At 48.4% G+C, this 18,213-nt stretch overlaps 6 protein-coding genes across 6 annotated transcripts; 2 read left to right on the top strand and 4 right to left on the bottom strand.

Moving 5' to 3' along the window:
* Positions 1–998: 998 nt before the first annotated feature.
* Positions 999–2,399, bottom strand: FIESC28_01390 (uncharacterized protein; the record flags this gene model as incomplete). Its single annotated transcript, XM_031155541.1, has 2 exons — positions 999–1,202; positions 1,257–2,399. The coding sequence occupies 2 exons, from the start codon at positions 2,397–2,399 to the stop codon at positions 999–1,001; spliced, it is 1,347 nt and encodes a 448-aa protein (XP_031020388.1).
* Positions 2,400–2,983: 584 nt separating this feature from the next.
* On the bottom strand, positions 2,984–3,749 carry FIESC28_01389 (uncharacterized protein; the record flags this gene model as incomplete). Its single annotated transcript, XM_031155540.1, has 2 exons — positions 2,984–3,052; positions 3,105–3,749. 2 exons carry the CDS (start codon positions 3,747–3,749, stop codon positions 2,984–2,986), a joined length of 714 nt encoding a protein of 237 aa, XP_031020387.1.
* Positions 3,750–6,114: 2,365 nt separating this feature from the next.
* Positions 6,115–7,380, bottom strand: FIESC28_01388 (uncharacterized protein; the record flags this gene model as incomplete). Its single annotated transcript, XM_031155539.1, has 4 exons — positions 6,115–6,969; positions 7,037–7,179; positions 7,238–7,260; positions 7,322–7,380. The coding sequence occupies 4 exons, from the start codon at positions 7,378–7,380 to the stop codon at positions 6,115–6,117; spliced, it is 1,080 nt and encodes a 359-aa protein (XP_031020386.1).
* Positions 7,381–8,472: 1,092 nt separating this feature from the next.
* Positions 8,473–9,769, top strand: FIESC28_01387 (uncharacterized protein; the record flags this gene model as incomplete). Its single annotated transcript, XM_031155538.1, has 2 exons — positions 8,473–9,031; positions 9,081–9,769. The coding sequence occupies 2 exons, from the start codon at positions 8,473–8,475 to the stop codon at positions 9,767–9,769; spliced, it is 1,248 nt and encodes a 415-aa protein (XP_031020385.1).
* Positions 9,770–10,447: 678 nt separating this feature from the next.
* Positions 10,448–13,534, top strand: FIESC28_01386 (uncharacterized protein; the record flags this gene model as incomplete). Its single annotated transcript, XM_031155537.1, has 4 exons — positions 10,448–12,346; positions 12,404–13,212; positions 13,263–13,364; positions 13,429–13,534. The coding sequence occupies 4 exons, from the start codon at positions 10,448–10,450 to the stop codon at positions 13,532–13,534; spliced, it is 2,916 nt and encodes a 971-aa protein (XP_031020384.1).
* Positions 13,535–13,894: 360 nt separating this feature from the next.
* On the bottom strand, positions 13,895–15,673 carry FIESC28_01385 (uncharacterized protein; the record flags this gene model as incomplete). Its single annotated transcript, XM_031155536.1, has 1 exon — positions 13,895–15,673. One exon carries the CDS (start codon positions 15,671–15,673, stop codon positions 13,895–13,897), a length of 1,779 nt encoding a protein of 592 aa, XP_031020383.1.
* Positions 15,674–18,213: the final 2,540 nt, after the last annotated feature.

Genomic DNA, 18,213 nt, shown 5'->3' with positions numbered 1-18,213 from the left:
GATGCATGAAATGCCTTTTTTCGATGAAGAAGGAAAGAAAGGAGGATTCGGAACGAAAGAACGAAAGAACAGCTCGAAAAGATAAGAGTCTCGGCCGGTGAAGAAGAATCATGCAAACGCTGCACAAGGCAATGTTTACAATCCTAATCTCCCAGGTTCGAAGATAAAGGCGAAAGGCGCAGTTTGGTTTCCCACGTGGCTGTCACTGGCAAATGATTCCCAAGTGAAAGGCATTCAACTTTCGCATATTTCACCTCTCAAAGGAGCGAAGGAGATCAAATGGTGAATTCGAATAGAATCAAAAGCAAAAAGCAACTGAAAGTAATTGAGATAAAGAATCTGCATATCTTACCACTTTTTGCAGCTCCCATTTCTGCCCATCATGTACCCATACAGACTGCTCAGGGGCTTTGTGCAACCCGTCGAAAGGATCTTCGTACTTGGACCAAGTCCAAGGGAAGCAAGGGAGACACATTCTTTGAGTAAAGTTGTCTAGGTCGGTAGATTGGTTCTCAGGGTCGTTGTGTTTGTTGTATGTTGAAGCTGAGTGTGAGTGAAGACGATAGGCACGAGTCTTCGTCCCGCTTTGGCACTCGCTCATCACTATGGCAGTGCGTCTGCTTCCAAGCAACCATCACAAGCAATTAAACGACAGTCGCTATTTGTAATAGATACATATTGTTCTTTTTCTTGCGTCACCGCCCTTGCTTGTTGCTTACAATCCGTTGACGGATAAAAGGTTCTCGTATCCTCATTTATTAATTAAAATCAGCTGATTTCGCAATCATGGAAGATAGAATAAAAGCAAGCTACCTACCCAAGCAAAGTGCGCATTTAGCAACAGTAGTAATCGCACATCATCCTGGACTCATCCTTGGACGTCAGTATCATCCGCCTATATCATACAGTACTTTGTCTGGGCAAATAAGCTCCCCATCCCTCGAGTCTCCAGTCTTAATATACCATCGATCATCAACAGCTGCAAATATTGACATATTTCAGAGTATTGCCATCTTCGCCATGTTAAGGGCTTGTTTAGACTTCGCCGCTTGTTCTCTCTCCTCGTCAGTCCGGTATACAAGCAGCAAGTCCACCATTTCCAGCTGCTCTACGGAAAGACCAATTTCACCATGCCCCTCTTCGACCTGCTTCTCAAGCTCCTCTATCTCGGTCCACAATCGGCGAAGTCGAATCTTCCAGGGCTAAGTGAAATGTTGTCAGTTGAAACTCATATATTGGGCGCTGGCTGGACTCACTCTAACAAAAATCGGATGTTTCTTGGCTAACAAGCCAGTGAGTAGCTCTTGGTATGTATCCTCCTTCAACCTCGTCCATGTCCCGACACGGTCTGGCGATTTTCCAAAGGGGATACTGTAGTCAGTTTTCATCCATAACCTGAAGATCCACTGAGACAGCTCGCAGTCTTGTTCAGATGGCGTGACAAAGCGATCCAATTGTCGGTGCATCGATTGTAGCTTCCGCTTTTGAGTTTCATCGCCACGCTTCCAAAGAGAATCAAGTTTCTGACGGAAACGCTTAATAATGTGGGCGCTGTGCTCATCGTCGTGGGGATACCAGCTGTCCAAACGCGAGACGAGTCCGTTCAGATTGCTGCCAATAGGCACACTGATGCGCTGGTAGGTTACTTTACGGTTAGTTCCTAATTCAAGAACAAGGACTTTGTGGTATCCGGGCAGCTGTTCTGTCTCGTTCTGTAGTCGAGTTCGGGCTATCATGGAGACCAAAGTAGGGAGGTCGTATGTCTGCCGGACCTCATTCCAGGGCGTCGAGGCCATACGAGATTCGTAGAAATTTGCGTCCCAAAGATTCTGGCAAGTCTCCTTGACCTCGTCTTCAATAAGACGTAGCATTTTGTTATGGAAGCTTCTATCTTGGGCCGTTCTTGAGCGATACACGTCCCGAAGTTCATTGTGACGTTTCTTGAGATTGTCTGCGATAGCCTGCTTCTCTGCGGGCAAAGGTGTTTCCGAATCGAACGGTATAACCCAAAGTCGGTCGAAGCCATCGAATACATTCATCCAATGGTCGGATGCTATAATGCCTGCCCACTGTGGACTCCAAAAGGCTGTTACGTCGACCTGGTTTTGGATAGGCACAACTTGAGCGTTTGCTTTCCAGGTATCAAGGCGAAGTCGTATCATGAGCTCTTTGAAGTCTTTGGGGTTCATGGTAGCGGGTTCCTGGCTGGAGGTAGGAACTTTGCGAGGTGGTCTGGGTGGCTTCTTTGAGGGCGCCAATGTTTTGCCCTCCTGGATATTGTCCTCAGCAGCGAGAGGATGGGTGACTGGCAGATGATCATCCTGAGTAGCAGGCGGTAGTTCTCCAGTAAGCTGGGAGACTGGAAATGACTCCGTACTGATCTTGTCGTTTTCGTTCATATTGGAAAGGTTGTGGGTGAAGAAGTCAAATATTGAGATGCGCCGCGCGGGGTGCGAGCAAAGATGAATAGAAAGTCGGCAGGATCCATAGGGAAGTAGAAGAAATATTTGATTGCCACGGTGAATGAAGATGTGAATGAGATGGGCAAGCGCTATCATAACTCCGGGCAACTGCATCGCCAGTGCCAACTGACAAAGGACGCAGCACAGATTAGGTCAATGGTCTCAAAACATTGCCATGAACTTCGTGGCTACTATTCAAACATTTGTATCATTAAATGACCAGACGCCCGTCCCCTATCACATTCGTCTAATGCTCGCTGACCGAACCTGATGTAATGTACATTTGCCCATGGGAGGAGAGATGTCCGTTGCCATGCTACCAAACTCCGTCGAACGCTGTAGTCACGCCATACCTATCTTATACAATGGGAATCCCATCCCGTACCTCGTCCTTCTCTCGGCTTGCCTCTCTCTTTTCGTTCATCTTTTTTTTTTCGTTGGCGCCGCCTTGTCTACAAGGGCGCGATTATAACGGGTCGACCAATTTGACGACAACGGTGAATAGAAATATCATAACGTTATTACAGAGCAAGCTCATCAGATGCCGCAGAGATGGGCTCGGGAATAGGGAAGAAGGATCGTCGCACAATCTTTACAGAAGTCAGCACGGGAATATTCAGCGAACACAGTTGTGAAACTTACAGCCCAGGCACCGGCTACAGAGGCCACAATACCACCAGAGATAGCCATGGGACGAACACCGCGAGTGCTCTTAAAGAGCATACCACTCAGCGCACCAGCAAGAATAGTGTTTCCGGCATCGTGCTTCCCACGGAGGCTACCAATCAAAGAGTTGATGCAGTTGTAGATAATAGCAACGACACCTAGCGAGTTACCGAGGAAGGGTCCTCGTCGAGTAACCGAGTTGAGGACAGCGTTCAATCGCAGCTTAGGAGGCTGACCGGCCGATCTTCTGAGACCCTCCTGCAGACCCCAAGCACCTCCAACTCCCAAACCGGCCAAATATGTGATTCCGGTACCGTAACACAAGTCGTCTGTGAAGCCACGCGAGGGCAGGACTGATTGGCCACCAGGCAGCTCGGACAAGGCTGAGTCCTCAAGGGAAATGTATTCGAGCGTATCTCTGTTGAGGCCGGCGAGGGGATGTAATTGCGAGGGGTCGGCAAAGGTAGAGCTCTGGAGGAAGGACTCGACGCCCTGGCCTTCCGTGGGGTCGTAGGAGAAATGCGCGGGTTCTTGTGTCGTGGGCTGCGAGTGTGACTGAGACTGTTGCTGCTGGTGGCCAGGCTTGTTGCCGCCAGTGAAAGCGTTCCAGATAGAACCCATTGTGAATGATTAGATATGACCGAATATGTGAAGGACAGTGACCGTTCGAGAATTGGAGTTTGGGTGGATTAAACCAGAGTCGCAAGGCAAGTCTTGTCCGAATCTCGGGCAACCTGAAGGCCTTCTCCGGGTTTAGATTTTTTTGGTCCCCACCCACCCAGAACCAAGATTCCTCCAAGTTCTGTCACGTGCTATCACGGCCTTTCACCCGATGATGATGATTAGGAAGCATTACAGCGAGATGCTTAGAATGCAGATAGGTTCATGTTTTGTATTGATAGTGATAGATAAGGTACTTGAGCCCATCATGAGTCCCACGATTGACTACTTTGGCATTGCAGTATGAAACTTGAGCAACCCCGCGATCCATACAATCTACCTTGCAAATACCTGTGCAGACCCAGCACTCAGTCTTGTCGCAGACAAAGACGACACGATATTAAGGCGTTACATCATCGGAGCAGTATTATAGGTGTTTGTACCGTTTGTCGGGCCGTACGTGTGCTGCCGAATCGTGCTGCAGATTTTGGTGGCTTTATTCAGGCGCTGCCGAAAAAGTCTTTGCTGGAGAAATTTTTGCATACTGGGCGACAGTCTCGGCGTAGCAGTCCCCAAAAGACCATGAAAATTCAGCATCATGACTCTTGCCGCACGCATAGTGACATTTGAAGCATCAAGATATTTTGTTATACGCGTTGGCACAGGTTCATCAATGGTGCTCGATTTGAGTGACACTGAAGCTGTCGAGACAGAAGCAGAGCCTCACCGCGAAACGAGCTCGGCACAAGGCAGGACTCGACGAAGCATCTCTAAGCCGTGTGGAAACCTGGCGCAAACGCGATTTACGAAGGTGTTCATGTTCAAAATGAACACATTTAATATGGTATGTCGAGATCACCCCACAGTCACAGACCTCTGATGGTCTGCGGCTGATTAGGAAGAGCGATCACATTACTTTAGGGGGCCGGGAACGGAGAACCAGACATCGAAAAGGTCTGACTCTCAGCAAGCCGCAAAGCGGAGCCGCCATTAAAGTATAAATTCACATGACGGTGAAAGTCTACTCTACTGATGTAAAGAACAAAAGAAAAAACAGGACAAAGGTCGGCGGAAGAGAGGATTTTTATATTCGAAATTCTGCCACTGATTGCGCTAGTCCTGATTAGTCGGGGGGCTGGGAACCCGGCATTGTGGGACCTTTTTTTCGCTGGGTTACATAATATTCTGGCATGTGGAGACTTTGACTTCAACTTCTCAGTGGGTCGAACAATATGTTTGGCTCTCGATGCTGCATTTTGGGGTTCAAATCTCTTTGTCCCATTTCTGGGTGGACTCTTGAGCTCAATTGCGCCGAGATGTCTGGTTAACGTATCGGCATGGCCTCTCATATAGGTTTAGTGCGACCAAATTTAGAGGAAGTGAAAACTCGACCAGAGGAGACAAAATTATATCGTCAGCTTCTCTGCATTACCACCAACCTTTTGCTTGTATGATTCTGTGTCTTCTATGCATACAACAAGATCGGGACCGGGCGAGTACGATAGACATGGTTTACCTAGGTAAGAATATCCGTACCGAGGCAACAGAATTGAAGGTTCGAAGATGGACTCAAGGGTAGCATTTGGAGATAAACTCGAGTGGTAGATTCAGACTACAGTATGGCAACCATGGCTCATAGACTCACCGCAGGCCTTGATACTGATACACCAGTAAGACGAGCAAAAGTGACCTCACAGTAATCTAACAGCGCCCTTCGTACGTACGCAGTAAAACTCCTAATCAGCTCTTGGAGATTGGAGAAACCAAGCAAAAATGGCTGTAACATACCCGGTACCCTATAGCCTTGGACTTATTTTAAACAATCAAAGGACATCTGCTCAAGGCAACCAGCCAACAGCTGTTACTATCAAAATTGACAAGAGTATTTCTGTGTCAGAAATGTTGGCTTGTTTTGATCGAGCCCAGCATGTATGGTTCGTAGCTGATCATACGATTATTACGACTATCTTCTACAATATCTCTCCAATGAACACAGGGTATGTTTAGCAGAATGTTGATTGCTCCAGAAATGCCCAAAAGCTGTCTGCTTCATGCTATGGATAGGCAGAGCCCCACAGAGGCGAGCCGATCTAATGTCTTGTAAATTCAACATATACCCAACTCCGTTATAAGAGCGGTCCAATCCTTATGCCACCCTTCTTATTTTATTTTCCTTTCCTGTCACATAATAGCAAACGCCTGCCATTGTTTGATCCTGTATGCGCCCTAACCAGCTAGGGAGATGTGAGAACAAATGAAAGCCGAAACAAAGCAGAACAAAAAACTGTCATCCCAAGTATGAGCTTTGTAGGACATTGAAGATAGATCACGGGTGGTAGACAGAGTCACCCCTTTGGAGTAGGGGCCGCTGATCCCAGCTGTCCTCATTGTCGCTGTCATCTTCGTACTCGTCCTCCTCGACAACGTTCTCACTGATTCGTCGGCGGGTGGGGGTTGCGATAGCCTCAGGTTTGCTATACATGAAGTATTGAGCAAAGACGCCCAGATCGAGGAAGAGGGTGACAAGACTGCCAGCCAGCCAGCTCAAGTTGACCAGAATGTATTTGCCATAGATGTGACGAGCCTCACCGGGCCTGCATTCATCGTGCTTACACTTGGGATCGTAGGCAAAGATGGACAGAACGTAGGTAATGTTTCCGAGACAAGCAAAGAGGAAGAAGAGCATGCTAAGCCCATCTGTCGTCTTGCGTCTCCAGTTCAGGATGAGCTGAGGTAGCCGAGAAGCGATGTATGCGACAGTACAGAGATATCCAAAGATCTGACCGGAAAGGCTGAAGTGAAGGTTGTCCTCGCCTCCGACGTTGGTATCACCATCCTCTTTGCCGTGAGAGGCCTTTTGGCCCAAGAACCAGCCAACAACACCAGCAGCAATAACCATCAGCACAATGATGGTGTTCCAGATAAGGGTCTGGAGGACGGTCGGAGTTCGAGGTGCAGCATCTTCGGCAATGTGAGGAACGGCAGGCGACAAACCAGACCAGTCTGAGCCGCGGCGGTCATCGTGAGCAATAAGTCCTGTACGCTCGTTGGGTTCACCAGGGGCCGGGGTGGTCGGCTTTGGCGCAGGGGTCGGGGCGTCGCGCCAAGTAAAACCGCGATAGTAGAAGCACTGGCCGAGGAGAACGATATCTGCGATCGTGTAGTAGATTGCGAGAATGATCTAGAAAACGAATTGGGTTAGTGACTTGAGTTTACCAATACCAGCGCAAGCTGAGCGTGAATCATACCATAGTCGGCAGAACGCCCTGAAGAACGGCCCCCAGAATGTTGAAGACATCGCCAAGAAGCCAAACAATGATGAATTGAATCGAGAGAGCATCGGCACTGCCGCGCTGGAAGTTTTGGATAATCTGAGGAGAGAAGACAACGACTATTTGCGATCAGTAGTGTTCAATAGGTAGGGAGACGAACGAGTCATGGTCACATACCCCAGCAGGCAATTGAAATTGAACTTTAAAACAATAATTATTAGCAGCCGATAGCATTGGGATACAAAACGATCAGAGACATACCCGCAAATGCCCGAGATAGCCTCAACATCAAGATTCAGATTCGCAGTTGGCGGAGTCATGATGAACCCTGGACAGGTGGCAGACTACAGAGTCCACCCCAGCTGGTAACAAAAACCGTCCTAGCAGGCTGAGAAAAACAATCGAGTCGTGCTGTTATCGCATTCGTCAATCTCGATAGGGAGCACTTCGTCTAAGAAAATTTGCTGCTGGATGTTAAGAAAGTCTGGCGACGCGAGGCTGAGAGCGCAACATAAAGGGAGAGACAAGGCAAGACAAGAGTAGAGTCAGGGTTGGGGATGACAGACTTTTTTTCAGTCAAGGAATGGTCCCGTGCCCCAGATAAAGACGTCACTGTATCATAGAGAGGATTAGGTATGGATTGCGGGGAAGATTGCGCTAGAGATGCCCTGGGCTTGGCCAAGGACAGCGGGTGCCAGTGGATGGTCCGAATTCGGCAGCGCCCTGAAAGAGAGAAAGGTTAATTCGAAGATCCAGATCTGATGCAGAATAGCTGATGCTAGTTGCGATGCAGAATTGGCATAAGAAAACAGCCAATTGGAGGTTGTTTGGACAAATTCAGGGGTTGTTGAATGCAAGATTGCGCATAAGTTATATCTCGTCAATCTGATTATGGATTGATATGATAAATGAGGTCATATCATATCATATCTCTATCCAACGTTACTAGATGACAAACACCAAAAAAAGCGAAGCAGGCAACAAACAAATCAATCGCATCTTTCTCTCTCTAGAACAAAAACCAATCACAAAATATCATGACTCACCAAAACTTCATTCCGCACTGCAGAGGTCGAAAAGGGCCGCAGTCGCCGCAATATTGTCACTCTACCTCACCTCAAATCGCTGCAACTTCTCACCGCTAGCCCTAGAAGGAAATAACGGGTCGCTGTCCCTCGGACTTAAATCCGACTACCACTTTGCTTATAAGAACTCGCCTCTTTGGTGCCCGATAGCAGATCTCAGCGTATCTTAGAATCACCACCAAAGGCTCAAGTTTTGTCGTCCAACAGCAAATACCTTTTCACTTCTCACATCGACACCTAAGTGTTTGTTGATTCCGCATCTGATTCCTTCTCAGGTCAATTACAAATACAAACACAGAACTCAAGCGCCTTTGTGCAGACTGTCCGATGTCATCAGCCACCCAAGTACCTGACCTTCCAGTGGTCGCAGCTCTTGCAAGCGACGATTCCATGTTGACCCGTCGCTTTGGAAAGGAGGTCGTCAACTACTATGCCGGAAGTTCCATTAACCGATTCTCCTTCCTCCGTGCCGACACTGGCTTTCTTCGCAAGGCTGCTGCCAGTCCCACAGCCCGATACATGGCTCTCAGTGAACTAAACCCTTTGGTTGTCGATAAGAAGACGCCAGCATATTTCACTTTCAATGAGATCCAACCGCTGGTCGGATCAGAACCCTTTGCGCATACCGAGGACGAAGCTATCAAGAACTTCGACTCCACCAAGACCTCGCCTCTTATTGTCTTCCTTGGCATGCTGGAGGAGGGAAACGAGGACCGTATCTCTTCTACTGATCACGGTGATATTCAGGGTCACCCCTATTTTGCTGTTGACATTACCCCCAAGGGCAACCATGCCGAGAAAGCCGCCGGCTTCTTGGCTGAACAGGAGAAGAAGGGGATTACTTTGGATAAGAACCCCCGTGCCATGAACTACTCTCCCGAAGCTGGTAAGCATCAGTCTTTAACTAAATTGATCTTTGAAACTAATGTTTCTAGCCGCTTTGTACGCTCAAGCCAGATCCATGGTTGACTGGAACTCACGCAGCCCATTCTGTGCTGGCTGCGGACAGCCTAACCTTTCTGTCCATGCAGGCTATAAGCGCGTCTGCCCTACGTCCGACAAGAAGGGTGGCGAGAACAGCGAGCCTCGCGGAGATTGTGCCACCCGCCATGGCGTTTCTAATATTTGCTTCCCTAGAACGGACCCCACTATGATCGCTGCTGTTGTTTCCGCAGATGGCACAAAGATTCTCCTTGGTCGCCAAAAGCGCTGGCCCGCATACTGGTACAGCACCCTCGCTGGTTTCCTTGAGCCTGGCGAGTCGATTGAAGAGTCGGTCAGGCGCGAGGTTTGGGAGGAGAGCGGTGTTCGTGTCGGCAGAGTCGTTATTCACTCGAGCCAGCCCTGGCCTTACCCTGCTAGCCTCATGATTGGCGCTATTGCTCAGGCGCTTCCTGGCGATGGCGAGAATATCACCTTGAACGACAAGGAGCTGGAGGCGGCGAAGTGGTTTACAATGGACGAGGCTCGTAGGGCACTCAAGAACGGAACAAGCCCCTTGGGAGAGGCTGCCCCCGAAGGATATAAAGAGGGCGATCTACGACTGCCTCCTTCTCAGGCCATTGCAAACCGTTTGATCACAGCGGTTGTTGAAGGGTACTTGACTGTAGCCCCTAAGATCTAGAAGACTGACGAGGCGTGTCTAATTAGTATATAGAAAGGTGAATATAGAGGCATCGAGACTTGATGGGAGTCTAAGTTCTGCTATCAGTGTTGCTCTCTGTGGACTTACTGTAAAACTGTTGACCAGTCTTCCTGTAGTACCTCTTGGATCAAGTAATTGGCTATCTCAAGAGAAGACTATGGGCGAGGTGCTCAAAGGTATTCAAGAGCGACACCTTCTCGACAGTGACAACAAAGAGGTTCTTTCAACTAGTGCTTTTATTTGCTACTGCAAAACTGCTAATAAGAACGTACACATGGAGGCGAGGTATACCTTGGCTATTTCGACAGCGTAGAAAATATCTGAAGGCTCCTATAATCTCAACTCAACAAATAAAATCATCACTGCCTGCCTATTTGGAGCTGCCTTATCGAGCTGCAACTAATACCTACCTACCTAGCTAGCTGAGGCAGGCAGACGCGAAGGAGAGAGGATCATCCCCCCTTCTGCCTTGACAGTGCCAGCAACTGCCAACAACAAATCACCCTTTCGACTTTTCATCCGCTGCTAGCCCGTGCGACCAATTCCCACCTTCACCACATCCATTTGGTTGCATCCAATTTTGTCTCTTGTTTGGCCCCGACAAAACCATCTTCCCTTTATCCTCACTCTCGCGATGACAACTCGCTCGGATTCGTAATGGCGAATCGCAAACTCAAAGGCCCCTCGCACTTTTGCGAGTGGGTAGTTGGCACAACCATCGAATCTGCCCTCGGTCCTATCCCTAAAAGCAAACCCCCCAAGAACAAGAAACGAGAAGTCGTGCGTGTTGAAGTTACTACCGATGATGAGTCTGAGGAAGACACCGTCAGGATCACCTACCCTCGCACCGGACGCAACGTTCCTCCCTCTCCCCCTGACCCCGAACCGGAATCTGAGCCCGAACCAGAACCTGCTCCTGTGGTTACCGAAGCCAAGACTGTGATCAAGAAAGTCCGCTTCGAAGATGGGCCTGTAAAATCTGCTTTAAAGCAAACCGTCATCACTACCCCATTCGAGTCTTCTGATGAGACATCTGAATCTGAGCCAGAATCGGATTCCAGTCAGTCTGAAAATATTTCCAGTTCTGATGCCACTGATTCTGACGCTGAGAGTTCAGAAACCTCTCCCAAGAAAAAGAGAAAGAAGAGAAAGAAGAAGAGACAGAAGCAGAAACAAATCGAGGCTGATTCTGAGAGCGACTGGGACTCAGATCCAGACCCGACTTGTAAGTGTCACAAATGCGTCAAGGGTCGAGAGATATTGAGGAGGATAGGCAAGAAAAAGAGCAAGGAGTATACCCCCCCTAGCCCTGAGAATTCTGAGTCCGAAGCAGAAGAACCCCCCAAGCACAATCAACAGACTGCAAAGAAAAAGAAGAAAGGCACGAGATGGATGCATGAGCCAGAACTGGACTCATATGCCTATGATTCTGCTAAAGACACCTCTGAGTCTGAATATGACACTCCACCACTTTGGCAACAGCGGCAATTCAACAGAAAACAGTCCAAGAAACAGGGTAAACAAAAGGGTAAAAAGCAACAAGAGCCAGTGTCCGAACCCGAAACATCAGAATCCGAACCGGAGCCTCCCTGGAAGGGCTGGAAGAACAAGAAGCAACAGCAAAAGACCAATGCCAAAAAGGCTGGCAAGAAAGGCAAAAAGTTTGCTCCGGATCCAGAACCCGACGAGACTGACGGAGAAAGCTCAGAATCGGCTAAAGAAACAGAAGACGAGGTCGAGCTAGAAGAGGAACCCGAGCAACAAAGCAAAGGCAAACAGAAGAACAACAAGAAACAAGGTCCCAAGCAAGCTTCGAAGGCAAACAAGCAGACAAACAAGAAGAACAAGAAGCAAAAGGCCGATAAGAAAGCGAATAAAGAGCCGGAGGATCCCAAAGAAGCAGAAGCTGAAGAGAAGACTTCTGAGGGTACCAAAGAACAAGACCAAGGCAAGTTCAGGAAGATGAGAGGCAAAGAAAAGGCACAGCCTAGATACAAGGATGGAGTCAAGAAGGGCAATTATCCCGAAGGACTTCCAGGCCCTCACATGCGTCGCCCTCAGTTGATCGAACCGATCCGGGCTCAAGTTGTTCAGACAGAACGCGTGATCGAAACTCCAGAAGATCCAGCACCAAATGCTTACTACGATCCAGAACACAACGTCATGAGGGTCTATCATGGCCCCGTCTACGGAAACCACCAGAGCAATGCTCTCTACCCCGACCGCAATGGTTTCACTCGCCCCTTACCCATGGGAACACCCCATCCTATGCACAATCCCTTCTACTATGGCTTCAACAACCCGAAGGAATACCCCCACTACGCACCTATGTCGCCATACCATCAGCAATACGCAGGCGTTCCGCCCCCAGATGCCTATTCTCACGTGCCAATCACTCAAGGAATGTCCCATCCTCCCTGGTATGCTATGGGTGGCCCACCAGGTCCTCCTCCGGGTCCTCCTCAAGCCCCAGCCAGTTACGGACCAAAGACTGCGCCAGCTTCCAGCAAAGACAAAGCCAGTCAGAACAACAACGTTGGACCACCAAGTCTCACTGTAAGTATTGATGGCAGCGAGCAACAGCAATAGAAATAGACTTAACTCATAAACCAGGGAAAGGATAACCCGTATCTGCCCAAGAAATACAGACAGTGCGGTGCATGGGGTAGTCAAGGAGCCCGGACCGCTTCTAAAGAACACAGCCAACCATCTGGTTCTGTCAGAGCTGCGTCGAACACTTGGGGCGGTAGCAACAACAATGATCAAGGAAACACTTGGGACAGCAACAACAGTAATGATCAAGGGAACAATTGGAACAGCAGCAACAATAATGATCCAGGAAGCAGTTGGAACACCGAAGGAGTTGACGACCAGAATACCCAGAATGACCAAGTGGATTGGGGTACTACCGGTCAAGACAACAGCAATGGCAACAACGTCGGCGGCGGCGATGAACAGAATAACACTTGGGGAAACAATACCAATGAGAACCAGGCAGTAACTGATTGGAATAATGGGGACAATGGCGGTACTCAAGAGACGGCTCCGAATAGCCATTGGGACCCCGTACAGCGAGCTGGATGGAGCACTGGATCGAACAAGAGCAACGAAACTGTCGTCAAGGGAGCCCACTGGGGCAATGATACTTTCCCAGGTGCTAGTGGTGACTGGGACCACTCGAAGGATGGTGTGAGCAGTGTTGGGCAAGGCGCAGACAACAACGTTGGTGTTTGTGGAGCCAATGATGGGAACGCAAATGGGAACGAAAATGGGAACAGGAACGGGAATGGCCAACCTGCCTCTTCAGCAGGAGACGACCCCGACAACGTTATGCCCGGCACTTGGGTAGAGACTCCGGCCGTCACTGCACCTTGGGGCGATCCCTCTGCAGCACAAGACACAAATGGTGCAGCCGATGTTTGGTAAATAGAGTCGTTGCATTATGAAAGATATCTACATGATTCAGCCAAAGGGGGTATGGTATCCGCAAAATCAAGGATGCTATGACTGACTGCCTCCTCTTCTTACACACAACCCCAGACATGAGAAAACTCGACTTTTCCTTAGATTTGAGGTAAATATTGAGGCAGGTCTAGATTGGAATAGACTAGCTTAATAGATCCACTGTCTTTTTGTAGTCAAGTTATCTTCCTCCTCTTCTTCTGGGCCCAAAAGGTCAATATCTTGAAGCTTTTGCCTCGTAAAATGCGCCGTAATGCCATGATACAAACCAACCCGCCCTAGCTATCGTCGCGTCGTAATTGTCCTGTCTGTGTCAGAAGTGTGATAATATCAACTCCGCAGACCGTTTTGTTTCTCGTACAGAAACTGTGCAATAAAGCAGAAAAGCACGAGCACGAATTGCAGAACCATGCCGAGAGAGAGATAGTAGGGCAAGGATTGTCAATCAGAGGATCGTGCAGCCGTGGTAGGACCTGAACGGCCGTCAATCAGCTTTGTCCTGGAAAAGGGAGACGTCGTTTTAGCCTGAGCGACAGATGACGACGACGAGCAGATGCTCAATGAGAGGAGTGGTGAAATGAGAGGGTATATGTATGACATAGAATCAAAAGGAAGGGAAGGTGAGATGTCATTGGATCTTACTCACCATCGGGCCATCTCCCATTCCACAATCCATGTGCAGCAGAGCTTGAGACGCTCGCGTACACTGGATGTTCCTAGGAGTCGATATTTCTCAATATCCTTAACAGGTAGCATACTGGCGAACCACCAAGGGAATATGGCAGGATCTTCCGGACATTCGCCATATATAGTCAACATCCGTTCAGTCAACCATGGCACACTTTGTTCTCGCATTCGTGAGACAAAGGTTGAAGCGTACTGCATCAAGCTTTGTGTTGACATTGCGTCGATATCGGCCGCGGATGTTGGCATATGAGGACTTGATGAACTTGAGCGCGGTAAGGGCGACGTTGATGGTTGCTCTGTAGGTTCTTTGTCTCCCTCCAGAATATGAATAGGGTCTTGGTTAGATTCGGTCTCCATTGGACTTGCTTCAGCGGCTTCGGCTGCTTCTTCGTCCTCAAGACTGACATCATCAACTCGTTCAGTCTTGCCAACCATGTATCCATCAAGGAAGTTGTGTTCAAGAACACGGAAGCGCGACAGACCTACAGTCTCTATGAGACTTCGTCCATCAGAAAAGAATTGAATATTGACAATTCGAAGCAAGGTGCCCAGTTCGTGGAAATCAGTATCACCAGGATATTGACGTCGTTTTGGTATTACCATGCCAAACGTGTGATCTCCTTCAACCGCTCTTCGAATCATAAGCCTGTATCTTGGCTCAAAAATATGTAGGAATGTCGGCATGTGAGGAAATGATAGAGTGCACACAAAAAGAGAAGTATCGTACTCTTCCATTTGCGTAACACGTTCAGCATCCAACGCTTCTTTCCGGGCGTTTACTTCTTCCAACCAAAATGTTTCGATGATTCGCTTGATAGTTTGATTGGACGGTGACAGAGTCTGATTGAGTAAAGGGCTGATGGCCAATGAACGACGGCATATTGGGCAATATCGTGAATGGTCAAGGATACGATGTAAGCACGACCTGCAAAAAGTATGTCCACAGGTCGTTGTGAGAGGGTCGTAGAAAAGCGCGTAGCAGACCTGGCAGTCCATTTCAGCGCGAGTAGCGTCTTGCGCCTTCCGAACGAGCCCTGTGTCGTCGACGTCGGGAGGTGGTGACGGGGTTGCCGAGATGATCTCGTCATAGGAAATATCAGCTTCATAAGAAAGATCACCTTCTTCTGCCAAACGATATGTGGCTATGACCTTTCCACCTGGTATGACTTTTGAGTACGCATCATTGTCATTCCGCATAGAAGCAATGCCTGCAGCAGCCCAAGGATCCTGCCACATGACTCTTGTTGCCAACTCAGTAGTCAAAGACTCGCGCTTGAAACGCTCTATTTCTTCCCTCACATGTTGGGCCGTTTTGTTGAGAACCACGTCGACAGCGCAATCGCCAAGAGCATGTTCTTTCCCGCAGTCCTCAAAGGGACATCGGAAACCGCGAAGTCGATCGGGAACGGCAGGATATGTTATATTGGCGCGCAAGTGAGTGTTTGGAAGACAACGCCGGCACATGCTTTTACCACATGGGAGACTGATAGGCTCGTCAAGTGGTAGCGAGCAAATCTGACATTGAAAGAGGCGTACGAAATCTCGGGGTGCAACATCGCGATGGCGTGAACCCGGAGTAGGTGATTGGGACTGTGTTACTTGTTGTGGCTGCCGGCCCGAGTCCGGGTTTTCGTTGTCGGAGTCGGTGGGCGGGTCGGGAGTCGGCGACTCGTGAGGACCGGGACCGGAGGCAGGATCGGTCGCAGAATATTGCGACGTACTGTTTGAGGACATGAACGTCTATAGACTGCGCGTGTATTGTTTGACGAGAGGAGAATGAAATGAAGACGGGGTACAATGTCGTGTTATTCGAGTTCGTTACTCTTCGTTCTGTCGTATCTGGGGCGTCGAAACTCTCTAATAAGGTGCGAGCCTCTATATGATTACGATTTCTGTGGAGGAACGCAACAGTATGCAATGCCGTGCGTGAATTCGTTGAAAAAAATAAGAAGAAAAAACTTCAGTATCCAAAACTCTATGCAATCTCCTATCCAATTTATGACCTGTTATTTGATCGTGTTCGTTGGTTTTGTTGTTGAAGACGAGAGTTGCAGTCTTCTTGGCGTAACCGTTGAAATCGTGTCGAGCGCATGAAGGTATATGCAGATATGTCCAGTTGACGAGGACAAGCCGGATTCAAGATAGACATGGATTCTAAAGAGTTGTGAGATTAAAGAAGTCGTATCGCATATAGGGGGTGAATCATTTCCATAGAATGAAATCAAAGCAGTATAAGGAAGGAATGGTAATCAATGTCGTATGTGTGTGTGTATGTAGGTATGTATATATAAGACGAGGTAGGTGGACAAATTTGGTGGGGGAGAAGTTATGATGAAGTAGTTTTGGTACTTGAGGGGCGGCAAGATGTCATAGGTTTTGATATGATGGGTATCAGTTTAAACGGCTGCCGAAGTCGAATCCACTTGTTTTACCAGGGTTCAGGGGAGTCGGACTGAACTCCGAGGGTTCTAAGGGCTCGAGATATATACCAAAGGGGGACGGACGGGCAATAATGACCGGCCGAGGGGTGAAAGAAGAAAAAAGAAAGACGGCGTCTTCCTCTTTTAAGCAACTGAGTGCAATACTGTACAGTACAGTAACTTAGGAATGAGAAGTGGGAAAGAAAAGGATTGGGCAAAAGCGTGCTGAAGAAAGATGAAATGCAGCAAGGATAATAGTGATCGTCATACAACCAAGACAACTTACCAATCCGGGACAACTTTGTAGAGACGCAGAGGAGAGGAAGACGAGGACAGAGTAGAGGGGCGTGTGAATTTAAGAGAGTACTGTAGGTTCAGCACCTACTATGTAAAAAAAGAAAGACACAATAGCTCCCGAATCGGAGGCGAATTTGAGAATAAACAGATGATGATATTATCTATCTGTTCTGTATGTGTCATTTCATGGGAGTAGGAGGAAAAGAGAGAGAGGGAAGAATGCGTATAAGGAAGGAAAGTCGAAGGCGTCACGGTTTCTCGTGACGATACAAAATACCTAATAATACATACCTAACTCAACTAGAAGGCAAGAACGACGGGGGTGGTTGCCGTACCATACATTCTATTCTACCTTGGGCAGGATGAGATGGAAAAAACAAGTGGAGATATTCTAGTTTTAGTTCTAGTTCTGGTTCTGGTTCTAGTTTTTGGGCGATGAGAGTCTTTGGCAGGTACCGAATACTTGGACGGCTTTTGACAACTGGGAAATGTTGTAGATTTTTTCAACTTTTAGTTAGTCTAGTATGTATAAGAGGGTCCAAGTCCAAGTCCATCCCCTGGACTGGAGCCCTTGGGAGGACCCTGCGTGTAACTACTAAGGTATCATGGTTTAGGCGCCTCCATAGCACGATACTTGATTTGCCAGGTCTAGCAGCCACAGGGTTCACTCCATTTTTCTTGACTGGTCGCGAGAGCAGCAGTAAGACCAGTGCTGAATGGCAAATCAATCCATCGATGCTGGTCTGGTTCAATACCAATACTGAGTGACACAAGACTTTTTGCCTTTGCCGTCTCACAAGAAAAACGAATGACGCTGGCAGGCCAGGGTCGTCGACTCATGACGTCGAGACAAGTTCAGCCCAACAGCATGTAAGTTCGACTGTTACTATACCGAATTGATACTGTACAGATGCGTGATCTCAACGGCCGAGGCGCCGCAAATATAGACTTTGTTGGCTGCCCGTTGTCAAGGTGAGATTCACCTTTTTGAGGATTGTCGGTAACTCTGGGGGGATACATATCCCTGTTTCTGCCAACCTACCGGGATCAAAGACGAACCTAAAAATAAGAGTTATCCATGTGCAGAGCCTACCCAGCCTCATCCAACGCGCACGCATCGGCATGCATAGCCAAAACCAAGAAAAGCCTCTGGAAATGCGATGTGATGGGAAAAGGCCCCGTAGAGAGATTAGAGACATAGAACAGCGGGAACTGAAAATCGCAGTGCAACGCAACGCAGCACAAACGTTGAATGCTGCCCTCCAGCAGCGCAAGCATGGCCAATGACCGCAAAGACCAGCATTGCAGATCACGATGCAGAAGCAGGGCCTCCAAAGTAGACGGTACTCGATCAAGACCTTGTGGTTTCTCCCTCTCCGCTCTTCTGTACTGTACTGTAGGCATTCTCTCCCTCTCCGCGGAGAGCAGGGACCAGACCCTAGCTTTCCGCTCACTCGCTTGTCTCGTCCTGTCCAGTTGCCGATCTCTGATCTCTTGTCCGTTTCTCTGGTTTGTCAACGCGGAATACGACTTTGGGATTTCTTTTTTTTTTTTTGA

This window comes from Fusarium coffeatum, assembly GCF_003316985.1.
Source record: "Fusarium coffeatum strain FIESC_28 chromosome Unknown BRIP53273_contig_35, whole genome shotgun sequence".
NCBI classification, from domain to species: domain Eukaryota; kingdom Fungi; phylum Ascomycota; class Sordariomycetes; order Hypocreales; family Nectriaceae; genus Fusarium; species Fusarium coffeatum.
The sequence above is the reverse complement of the archived record's forward strand: the minus strand, read 5'-3'. Positions and strand labels throughout refer to the sequence as shown.